Source organism: Poecile atricapillus, chromosome 1 (genome assembly GCF_030490865.1).
Source record: "Poecile atricapillus isolate bPoeAtr1 chromosome 1, bPoeAtr1.hap1, whole genome shotgun sequence".
Classification (NCBI taxonomy): Eukaryota; Metazoa; Chordata; class Aves; order Passeriformes; family Paridae; genus Poecile; species Poecile atricapillus.
This window is the reverse complement of record NC_081249.1, coordinates 64849003-64860112: the sequence shown is the minus strand read 5'-3', so window position 1 is coordinate 64860112 and position 11110 is coordinate 64849003. Positions and strand designations below refer to the sequence as shown.

At 40.5% G+C, this 11110-nt stretch overlaps 1 protein-coding gene across 1 annotated transcript; it reads left to right on the top strand.

Moving 5' to 3' along the window:
* Positions 1-201: 201 nt before the first annotated feature.
* On the top strand, positions 202-10324 carry NHLRC3 (NHL repeat containing 3). The gene is made up of 7 exons (XM_058842120.1): positions 202-310; positions 1333-1482; positions 2383-2530; positions 3816-4016; positions 5117-5208; positions 7076-7188; positions 7647-10324. The coding sequence occupies exons 1-7, from the start codon at positions 254-256 to the stop codon at positions 7873-7875; spliced, it is 990 nt and encodes a 329-aa protein (XP_058698103.1). The 5' UTR covers positions 202-253; the 3' UTR covers positions 7876-10324.
* The last annotated feature ends 786 nt before the right edge of the window (positions 10325-11110 follow it).

Genomic DNA, 11110 nt, shown 5'->3' with positions numbered 1-11110 from the left:
GAGCGGCGGGAACTCGGGGCGGACTCGCCTCTCGCCCGGCTCCCGGCGCCACACCGAAGCGCTGAGCGCTGCCCGGGGGCGCCGCCGAGCCCGCCCCGCTCCGCCGCCGCGCCGCCGCCCCCGGGCCCGGGCCCGGCACGGCGAGGGGAGCAGCGGCCGCCGGGGCGGTGTGGGAGGGGCCGCGGCCACGTGGCTGCCATGGCAACCGGGCCGGCCCCCGGGAGGCGGGAGCGGCCGCGGGGCCGGGGCTGTCATGGCCGCCATGGCCGGGACGCTGCTGGCTCTGCTGGCCGTGCTCGGCAGCTCCCAGGTGCGCGGCTGCCGCTCGGGGCTTCGTGCCGGGGCCTCTGGTTAGGGTGGTCAGCGGGGAGGGCGGGGGGCAGCGGGGCCGGAGCCGGCGGGGCGGGGGGGGGTGCGGGCGGCGCCCCGGGACCCGTTCGCTCTCGGTTCCAGGCGGAGGCTGCGGTTCTGGGCGGCTTCGCAGCCTCGCCGCCTGCGCTGGGCGGCCCCTTCCAGGGGGTTCAGGCAGTGTGCTGCTCTCCAGCGAGGGAAAAGGAGTCTGTGGGCGAATAATTTCCCGCTCGATACTGACGGGTGTTTTCCTTGCTTGACTGCTGCTGTTTTGCTTCATAATAGCCCAGCCTGTCTGTCCGCAGCTCTGTGTCATCAGTGTGTGCCCTGGTCCCGGCAGGGCGAGGAACAGGAATACCAGGTGGCCCTGGGCCTTCAGGGCCTCCTGCGTTATTTCTTAGCTCTGTGCTGAGTGCTCTGTTTCAATGCTTACCTTACAGCAGTGCTTAGCTTCCACTCTGCTGCTGGAAAAATAGAACAAGACGGTGCAAGATTATTTTTTCCAGTATAATTTAAACACATTGACCCGAATCTGACTGTTCTGGCATTTTACACTTCTTCTTTTCCAAGCTGTAGTTTCCTTTTGTGACCTGTATTATTTTTTTTAATTATTATTATTTTCACCTCTTGAAGTGGCTACTGAATCTGGTGCATTTGAAACCTGTACTGTTCATTTTGGAGAGTGATTTACAGATATTAACAGCAACTCTGGTAGAAGAAATTTCAGGGTGTGTGTTTTGCCTTCTAATTCCAGAGGTCCCCAGTCCAAAGGACTTGATTAGCTAGCTTTCAGATTGTGGAAGCTTTCCCACTTGCAGTCCAAACCACTGGCTGCAAGCCTGCTGCTGTTTGTCTGTCTTGTTAATTTAAATTTAATAAATTAATTTATGATGTTTTGACACGCGGTTGCTTTCAGCTGCTGTTTCCTTTGACCCCACCCTCATGGAATTTGAATACTATATATTTATTTTGTATTTTCAGGTTTTAAAAGCAGAGTACTTCTTTCCTTGGAGGGGAGAGCAGCAGATGTACAAGCTGGACATAGGCTGGCCTAAAACTCCAGAACACTTCACTGGCCAAACATTTTGTGTTGCTGTTGACTCTCTCCATAGTTTGGTCTATGTAGGACAAGTGAGTGGGAATACTGTATTTCTCCCTGTGGTTGTTTTGTGGGTTTTTTGCCTTTAAAGGATCTAGTTAAGATTAGGATATTTATGTGTTTATAAATACATCTTTATTTACATGTTTTTATATGTATGAATAATTCTTGTATCAAAAACAGAGAAAATATGAGCAGAGATGTCTCTGCTATATCTATTTTTGAAAACAGCTCTGGCACAACATTTGTTTGTGGTTTGTTTTTTTTTAAAGTGTTACATTTCTCTGGTATCCAACTTAACTGAGTTGCAGCAGCTTGTTCCCTTACCTGTAACATAAAATGTGAATTTGGGGCAACTCAGTCTTCCATTCTTTGAGGCCTTGTCCCATGAAATCAAAACCACACAGCTCTTTCAACCAGTTAGAATAATTGGAGTTAAATTATTTCCTGTACCCAGGTCCATGTCTGAGTATCTCTAGGCCATGGATAAGATGTTCTCTCCATGGGATGTGGTAGGAATTTCTCATAAAGCACGGTATGAGTACTTGAGTGCCTTGTAGCTAATAAGAACTGTTGCAGTTTTTCAGTTCCATTACATTGGGCATGCTTTTCAGCAGGAACACAAAATCACAATTCAAGCTGAAGAGCAGGGTAGCTGCAGGCATTTGGCTGCTCTGAAAGCTGGACTCTGTGTGATGTAAGGTGAAAGTCTAGACTGACTGGAAGGTTTTTATGCTAAATTTAGACCCTTATCTCTTTTTCCTTTTCTAGCTGGAAAAAGAGTTGTAGCAGACAATTATGTCAGGAGATTCTTTCAATTCATGAAGCATTGCAAAAATATCACAAAGAGGAATTTTATATTATAAGTTTTATTTTTATTTTTTTTATTTTTACTTAATATGTTTTCTTTACAACTTTTTTTGCCTTTTCAGCGGGGAGAAAATGTGCCAAAGGTACTTGTATTCTCAGAAGAAGGCTATTTTCTTCACTCCTGGAATGATACAGTTGAAATGCCTCATGGTATCTTTGTATGGAACACTGCAACAGAAAGTTCAGTGTGGATCACAGATGTTGGGACAGGTATGCATGGTGGTGTGTTGTAGTTGATAGCCTGAAATGTATTTTTCTCATCTTTTAGTTGTGATTTCCCCCCCCCCCCCCCCCCCCCAGCTTCTCTTTCTCGTAATTGTTTACCTGGTGTCAAGTTACCATGGTTACTGAAGTTTCTCTCCTCAGCACCACGGCGAGAGGCTGGATAGAGTAAAGAGAGGACCCTGCTGGCATTTCCAGCTGCTTGAAGTTTCTTTAGCCCAGGAAAGCACGGGGTTGGGAGAAGAGAGACCCTTCTTTCCAACACGGAAGTTTCTAACTTTGTTTTTCCTGTTCCAGAATGCCTCTGAGCTATGGAAGCTGGGAGGGCATGCTTACCTTGCCTTCCCTTTCTTTCCCCCCTGTGTTGCCAGGAAACCAAGCCCCCCCCTCTCTCCCCCTCTGTCCCTCTGTGGAGAATACTCCTACACCTCTGTGGGCATTTGAAGAAGTTGGTGTCTGTTATTTCTTATCTTGGTGTGTGTAACCTTGATTTGTAGAAAGTTTGTAAGATGTACCAACTGAGAAAAATAATTGGTTCTTTCTCTGATGTTCCCACCCTCCGAGAAACCCTGTTAAAAGAAACCCCCCAGACCCCAAATCCTTTGTCTCTCGTCCTTTGGATTCCCCTTCACAGAAATAAACTGTGGAATGCAAACCAGAGAGAGAGTCCCCCCCTGATTTCTTTACTCGCTCTATAGACTTGAATTCTTGAAGAAAATCAGTGAACCCCACAAACATTTGCTGGCTCAAAACTCGAGTGAAGAGAAACCTCATCACTGAGCTAGCCAGGCCACACTCGAGAAGATCGAGTCAGTGGTGATATGAGAAATATTCAGTGGAGATGAAAATGTAATATTGCTTTAAACAACTTGCTTATTTAAGTCTCTTAAGCAATTCTGAGATAGATTTGTGCTTTTCTTGCCATGAATAGACTTCTCAGGTGCTGCACAAAATAATCTGAAGTTTCATGAGTTGTGCTGTGTTTCTGCTTACAGCTGCTGAGCTCAGTCAGCACTCCTCCCTGCTGCCCAGAAGTATAAGTGAAAAGACTGATAGACCTAGACCTAGTTTTAGTGATCTTAATGCAGTGGTTGAATAGTGTTATAGCCTGTGGATTTACTAACCCAGTGTCATAATCTCATTATAGAATTTTGTCTATTAAATGTATTAATATCACTTTTGAGTATTGGATTTTAAATCTTTGCAGTTAGTTTTAATACTTGCATTTTGTTTCGTTAAGATGTTTTTGCACTTTCTTTTTTCCTTGATTCAGGGAAATATGGACACACAGTGAAACAGTATAGCCCTTCGGGTAAACTTATGCAGGTTTTGGGCACACCGGGTAATGCTGGTTCAAGTTTGATTCCCCTGCAGTTTGATCAACCAGCAGACATCTTTGTGGAGGAAACTGGAGAAATCTATGTTGTTGATGGAGATGGAGGAATGAACAACAGATTGCTCAAACTGTCAGATGGTATGGAAAAAGGAACTGTTGCTGTAGTTGACCGTTGAAAACTAGATTTTAAATAACATGACTCGGGAATACTTTTAAGCAAGTACTAGGCAGAATTGTCATTTAACTTGAGTTTGAAGACCTTATTAAATCAGATTCTGTTCTACTGCTTGTCACTTCAGGAGAAATCTAGTTTTTCATCAGAAGAGGCTGAGAGAGTGACTTTGTTTAGTGTACATGAAAAAAAAAGCTAAGGTCTTTTTGCTGTCTTCAAGTCACTGAAAGGAGGCTAGAGAGAAGACAGAGACACATGTTTCTTGAAGATATGCAGTGAAAAATGAGGAACACAAAGCAAAAGGTTCAAGAGGGGTGAATTTCCAGTTTGATTTTTGTTAGAAAACATTCAGAGTAAGGGTTGTCAGTGAATGACAGGGTGGCCCAAAGATGGTTTGCAGTCTCCATTCCTGTAGATGCTCAAAAGCTGATGAGTTATGGACAACTTGATCTAACTTCAGAGTTGGATTTTTTATCAAAGTCCTGCTTTGAGAAGCAGGTTGGACCAGGCAGTGTCTGGAGAACTTTTACACTTACATTGTTCTGTGATTCTAATTAGCTCACTCATACTCCTCAGTTAGGGCAGTAACTAAAGAGTCTGCACTTGCTCACAGTTGGAATAGTGGAGGAGCTACTGTGTCTCCATTGTGCTATCATAAAGCAGATAGTTTCCTAAAACCTAGTTTACATAATAGTAAATTGTTAAAAGTAAAAACTTCCAGGTAACGTGTGTCAAAAATCAATTTAAGAAACAAATGAATAGCATAATCAGACAACTCCTTTTTTTTCCTTTTTTTTTTTTTAATTCAGTGCTTAACAGAACCTTGAAGTATGGCTCTTGTGTACTACTGGCTACTTTTCTGTAGCCATAATCCTGAAACCACTAATAACACTGTAGTAGTCATGCTTTCTCTCACATTTATGTATTGGTAGTACTGTGTTTAAACAGTTTAGAAATCTCACCTTTTACAAATTACCCAAAGTAACTTTGCAAGAGTGACTTAAAAGCTATTTGTTGTTTTCTCACTGTGATTTTTTAATTTTTTTTCATGGTGCTCACTGTTTAGACTACAAAGAGATATGGCTGACTGGAACAAATGGGAGCGGCATTGGTCAGTTCAAGATTCCTCACAGTGTAACAGTGGATGCTTTTGGACGGGTAAAGAATTAAGGAAATTTTTTTATTTCATCTTTCAACAGACTTGAACAAAACAAAATGCATTTCCTTTTTGTTTAAACTGTTGTGATCTGTGTCACTTAATGGGTTTACAGTTTTCAGTGTGATAGTCCCAAGCTGAAGTTTCATACTGCAGGTTCTATGGAAGCAGCTGACTCCAAGGTTTACACCAGGAACCTGACAACTTACACTGTCAATGTCCATGCAACAACAGTGTTGCAGGAGTGTTCCTCCTGCAGTTTGTAACAGGTTGCCACAGGTGAGACTACAGAAGTGTGTTCTGTAATAAATAAAAGCACTTCTGTTTCTTCATGTAGAAGCAGCAGCCTGCTCGGGCCATCCTGATCTTGATTAACAGCTCTTCTTTTCCCATGGGAAAGTGCATACCAGAGGATTGAGTCCAGCCATAAACACCTGTGCTTTGATGTACAACCCAGAAAACTGGGCTGTGAATGTGTGTGGGATGAATGATAAGAGCTAGAAACATCAGCTTTACTCTCCTTGGTTTTTTTGTGGTTACTTTCTCTCGCCTGCTGGCTGGCTGTGTAGTTGATCCTAAAACTTGTGCACAAAAGAAACATATAAATACTCCAGTGTGTTTATTAAAGACGATCCTGCTAGATGACAAAGTGGTGGTCTGTTATCCTCAGTCACTACACTTCAGGAGGCTTTAATTTCATATTTGCAAATTCCAAATAAGCTTTAGGTAGTAGTGAGGCTCTAGTTATGTTGTGGACATTACTCTCTTTTACATCCAGCTCAAGGCATTCCAAGAGATTGCTTCTGCCAGGTGTTAATTGTAGTCTGGCTTTTGGTCTGCCAGTCCTAGAGAGGAATTATGCAGTCACTTCTTAATCTGTTTCAGGGGAAATAAGATTGCTTCACTAAAACACCACTGGTTGAAGCTAATTCTGCTGATGCTGTCTGAATCAGAATAAGTGCATATAAAAATCAATTCTCTGCCAAAACTGGCAGAGTGGGAGCAAAAACTGGAGGAGCATGGTCACTTTAGGCTGCAGGGTAACCATGAGTTTATTCATTCAAAGACAATGACTGGGATGAGCTATGATTTTACTGCCAGCATAGTGTTGATCATCAGCTTAGATTGAGAATTAATTATTAATTCATAAGTAGTGTAAGAGAATGCTGTAGTAGTGCTTCATTTTAAAACAGTGATGAAAGATGTAAGGTTATGTTTATTGCTCCCTTTTTGGTGATAGCCCAGAAAAGTCATGAAGTTTACTTATCAGACTGATGATTTGTCAACAGCTAAAACTTCAGTGATTGTAGCACAAAAAATGCCTTCATTTGAACTGTGTAGTGCTTTTGCTAGCTTGCAGTGTTTGTGGACCCAGTTAACACAGGGTGGGACAGAGACAAAACTGCTTAGACAGCTAAACATGCTGTAAGAGTTTAAATGGCTCAATGTTTGTCGCAGTATTAGGTATATCAGGAGTGTTTGCAGATCATGATCATGAAATGAGACTACCATTGGAAAACAAAATGCAGGTGACAGACCTTTAGACAGATCTTCAGAATTTAATAGGTGGAAATATGTCTTCATTGTAGGGATAAAAACCCTACCAAATATATCAATACAGCCACAGAAAAGAAGAGAAAGCACTGATTGCTCTGTTAAAGTAGAATAAAATAATTTGTGTATGTTAACTACAGGTCAGTTTTGGTTTATATCTGGAAGTCGGATCTACTGATTTTGTTTTGAATGGGAAGGTATACATTCTTCCAGAGTACATTCTTCCATTTTTACTACAGGGCACTTTGGTCTTGTAAGAAACAAATGCATTTAATTTGTTCTATTTGTTGACAGCCATGATTTTTTTATTAACAGGTATGGGTTGCAGACAGAGGCAACAAGAGAATCCAAGTTTTTGATAAAGTCACGGGAGAATGGCTTGGGTCTTGGAGTGGCTGTTTTTCAGAAGATGGACCCTACTCTGTCAGGTGTTGTTGAACAGTTCTAGAAGCATGCAGTTACATAAATAAGGTGTACTCTTACTGATGAATTTAATGCCTGCTGACAAGGAGTTAACCAGTGTAATAAGGTGCTGGGTATCCTAACATATGCAAAGATCTGCACAGCTGCATCTTGACAGGGAAATCCTGGCTGTGTAACAAGCCCTGTGGATTTGAATGCAGGATTGGGAGCTTCACTTTAAAGTCGTTATGTTATTAACCTTACTGTTGCAGCTTTTACAGGAAGAAAGATTTTCTTGAATGAGTTTTCTGTAGCATAATGTGTCTTAATGATGAAGAGCGAGGCTTACAACTTAATTTCCAATGTTACATATCATTTTGACAGTCATAGCCTTTAAAACTGTGACTGTAAAAGAGGTTTTGTTTGTGTTAAAATGAGATGTCATATGGAGTTCATAGTTCAAAAATATGTTTATCTTTCACAGGTTTACTGCTGATTACAAATACCTGATTGTAGCTCAGCTGAATATCAACCGGTTGGCAATCTTGGCAGCACCTCCAGTTGGCTCCATTGGGGATTGTGTCATGGTCCACAGTGTCCAGCTGGCTGATGAAACCAAACCACACCTTGTGGATGTAGACATGAGGCATGGAGCAGTCTATGTTGCAGAGATTGGAGCCCAGCAAGTACAAAAATATGTACCCTTAAGCTGATGGTTTCCCACAACTGCCATGGCACAAGCTGTGTGACATTTAAGACCTATGACCACATTTCCTAGAGATCCTTATAGCTTTTGTTTCCTTAGACACTGCACAAGTGTTCCCAGAACTCTAGAGCTAAGACTCTGTCCTAGCTGTTGTGGAGTTCTGGAGAAATGCTTGGTCTTGAGCTGTTACTTGTTTAAGTAATGATGTGGTGGCTTTTACTTTTGTTGCTATTATAAAATAAGCATTTTAATTTTATTACATAAAACTTTACAAACACAACTGTTGATCTTAATATATGGGGTCAACTTGGGGCTCTACTTAGACTGTCTGTGTTGTTAAATGATCAGAAATGTCTGAAAGAAGTTTTATAAATTATTTCCTGGGACAAGAGCACTTCATTTCAATGTTTCTTCACTTTGTTTTTTGAATGGTTGTGCTGATACTGTCCAACAGAGAATATAAGGATGTGTCTCAGTGTTAAATTAGATGCTGCTGGATATTGGTGTCAGCACTGATACTGGCATCTGCCTTAGGTGGTTAATGACATAAGTATTGAAATCTGTTTTCAGATTCACAGATTTAGCTCTAGCTAAAGCCATAAAGTCTGTAATAAGCTTGAGCTGAATTGATATTAGACGCTTCAAACTAAATTAAAAGTATCTGCACAGCAGCCAAGTACTGATTCTTAACAAAATCAGTTCTTAACCTTAGTTGATTTATATCAGCATGAGTTTTCTGTTCCATAAGATTTCATAGTGGAACATATTGAGGTTTGAGCCACGTAAGTTCCTCAAGAAAAATCTGCAGTTTGCTAGGAAAGTCTTAGTCAGCAGTAGGGACTGGGAGACATATGATTTTCTTCTGATTTAATTGAAGCTCTGTTAACAGCAGAAATTGTTAACAGCAAGGCATCTGTTTCAATTTATTTCCAGAACTCAGACTTCATCAACTCCATTAATGTGTAGAGTTAAGTTTCTTACACTATATTATAGCAGATGTCTCTAAGCTCTGTCCTAAAAAATCCTGCTTCTCCATTCCCAGAACAAAATGGTTCTGCTTTCTTTACATGTTGCTACAAGATTTTAAGTTCACTTCAAAATAGTGAACAGAGGGAACCAGATATGGGAAAACTGGGATGGGGAAGATGATAAGGCAGCAATGAGACCATGGCTAACTGATTACCATGTTAAAACTGTGGATCCACATTCCATATTTTCTATCTCTTTAAAACATTTGAGAGGATTTTTGCTGTTTCCACACACTCTACTGTGTGGATCATTCCAATGCTAATTACCAGCTAAGAGAGGTACTTTTTTCTACTTTCTTAAAAAGGGAGTATGGAAAATGGAATTGTAGTGATGGGAAATACCTGCTTCAGTAAACATTATCAGAAGCAAATGCTATTTAATTTTGTAGGTTTCAACCTATGATCACGAATTTGTGAGTCAGCAGATGGAAAAGCTATTGAGAAAAGTTAGATTTGTATTTTCTCTGGAAAGTAACTCAGCTGTGGAGCCTGACTGCCTGATTTCAGCACTATTTGAGATTAATGCACTAAATGTGAGTGCTTTGTTGTTGGCTACATCCACAACAATAAGACCAGATCCCACCTGGGGCTGCCCTCACTCAAGCTTTAGAAGCAGAACTTCAAGGTTATACACTAGCAAATACGGTCCACCACTCATGTGGTCTTGAATGGGAGCTAGTAAGCAATATTTATTTGCTGAAAAAGTAGCAGCACTTCCTCTAGACCTATGTGGATATGTTCACACAGTTTGTTGTGTGGCTTTTCTAACTAGTTTTTTACTAGCTCAGGGATCTCTGTTCTGTGTGCAATTTAGCTATTTCTTGTCTACATAAGGTGGGTTTATTTTATAAAATTTTACTGTAAAATCATTATATTTGAGCATATCTTGGTGGTGTAGGGGGTCCAGGCATACCCATCTTGCTTCACTACATCCTCTCCTTATTTATTTTTAATTTGTCACATCCATTTGAAAATAGAACTCCAAGCTTTCTGGGAACATGTTTTTGTGTTCAGTAAGGCAATATAGTGCACTTTTGGATGCTGACAAATAACTTACTTGTACAAGTTCCTGTTTGCTGCATGGATCTGCTCTCAGCTCTTTTTTATGAGCTTTTGCAGCCCCAAGAATTGGAGAGCACCCATCCAGTTTTGTGTGGCTTTACTGAAATAGGCCAAGGTGCCAAAATGTGCCTTGCCACTAGGCATTTGAGTATCTGTGATAACAAGGGACAAGGGATGCTTATTATTGATAATTATGAGATGATTAGACTCTATTTTATCTCTGTGTCTATGACCAGACTGAGAAAATGATTTTGTGCACTAACTTGCTAATTCTCTGAATGTTTTCTTATATATCACCTTGAAACCGATTTCTGAAGAAATCAATAGTATGAGAATTTGATAAAATAAACTGAGAATTTCCCATTATTGAAGTATTGGGTGTTTTATTTCTGTATGAATGTAAATACATTCCGTTGTAATGGATTGCTCTTCTAAATACAGGGACCTCAGCACTTAAATAAGGTATGTAATAATTTCTGATGCCAACATTTAAATGTAATCTAAAATTCCACGTTATCTTTATACATCCCTATTTCTGTGGCCAATCTCTTTTTGCATTCTAATTTATGTATCAACACAGAAACGTAAATATCTCTCATATGTTTCCCTCTGAGGAATTAGTAGAATGAAATGATGAGTTACCTAAGTGCCAAGTATGAAAAAAAAGAACATTTAAAGTGTATACCCCTATGATGGTAATAGGGAAATTAAAAAGAAACTAACAAAACACTTCTTATACCAAATCAGATTTTATTTTCAGAAAAGATTTGCTGAGCAGTCTAGGTTTTAGAAGACCAAGAAGGGTTCTGTATGGATTAAAAACATTTGCACAAGAAAAAAATAACACACTTTTATCAGTGTTAACTAGGTAACAGAGAAACCTAAGGTGACTGCTAGAACTGTCCAGAAATCTAACTTTGGGTAATAAGTGCCAGCTTTTAGGTGTGAACAGTAATCACTGGAGTATTCAACTAATGGAAATAGAAATACTCTGTATTTTGTTGTCCCAAATCCTGCAAGCCTTTTTTTTTTTTTTTTTTTATTTTTTTATTTTTTGATAATTTTTTTGAGTAACTACCTAGGTTGTTAACTGGATGATGTTTCCAGGAGGTAAGACCAGATCACACAGCCCTTTCTCTTCACAGAATTATG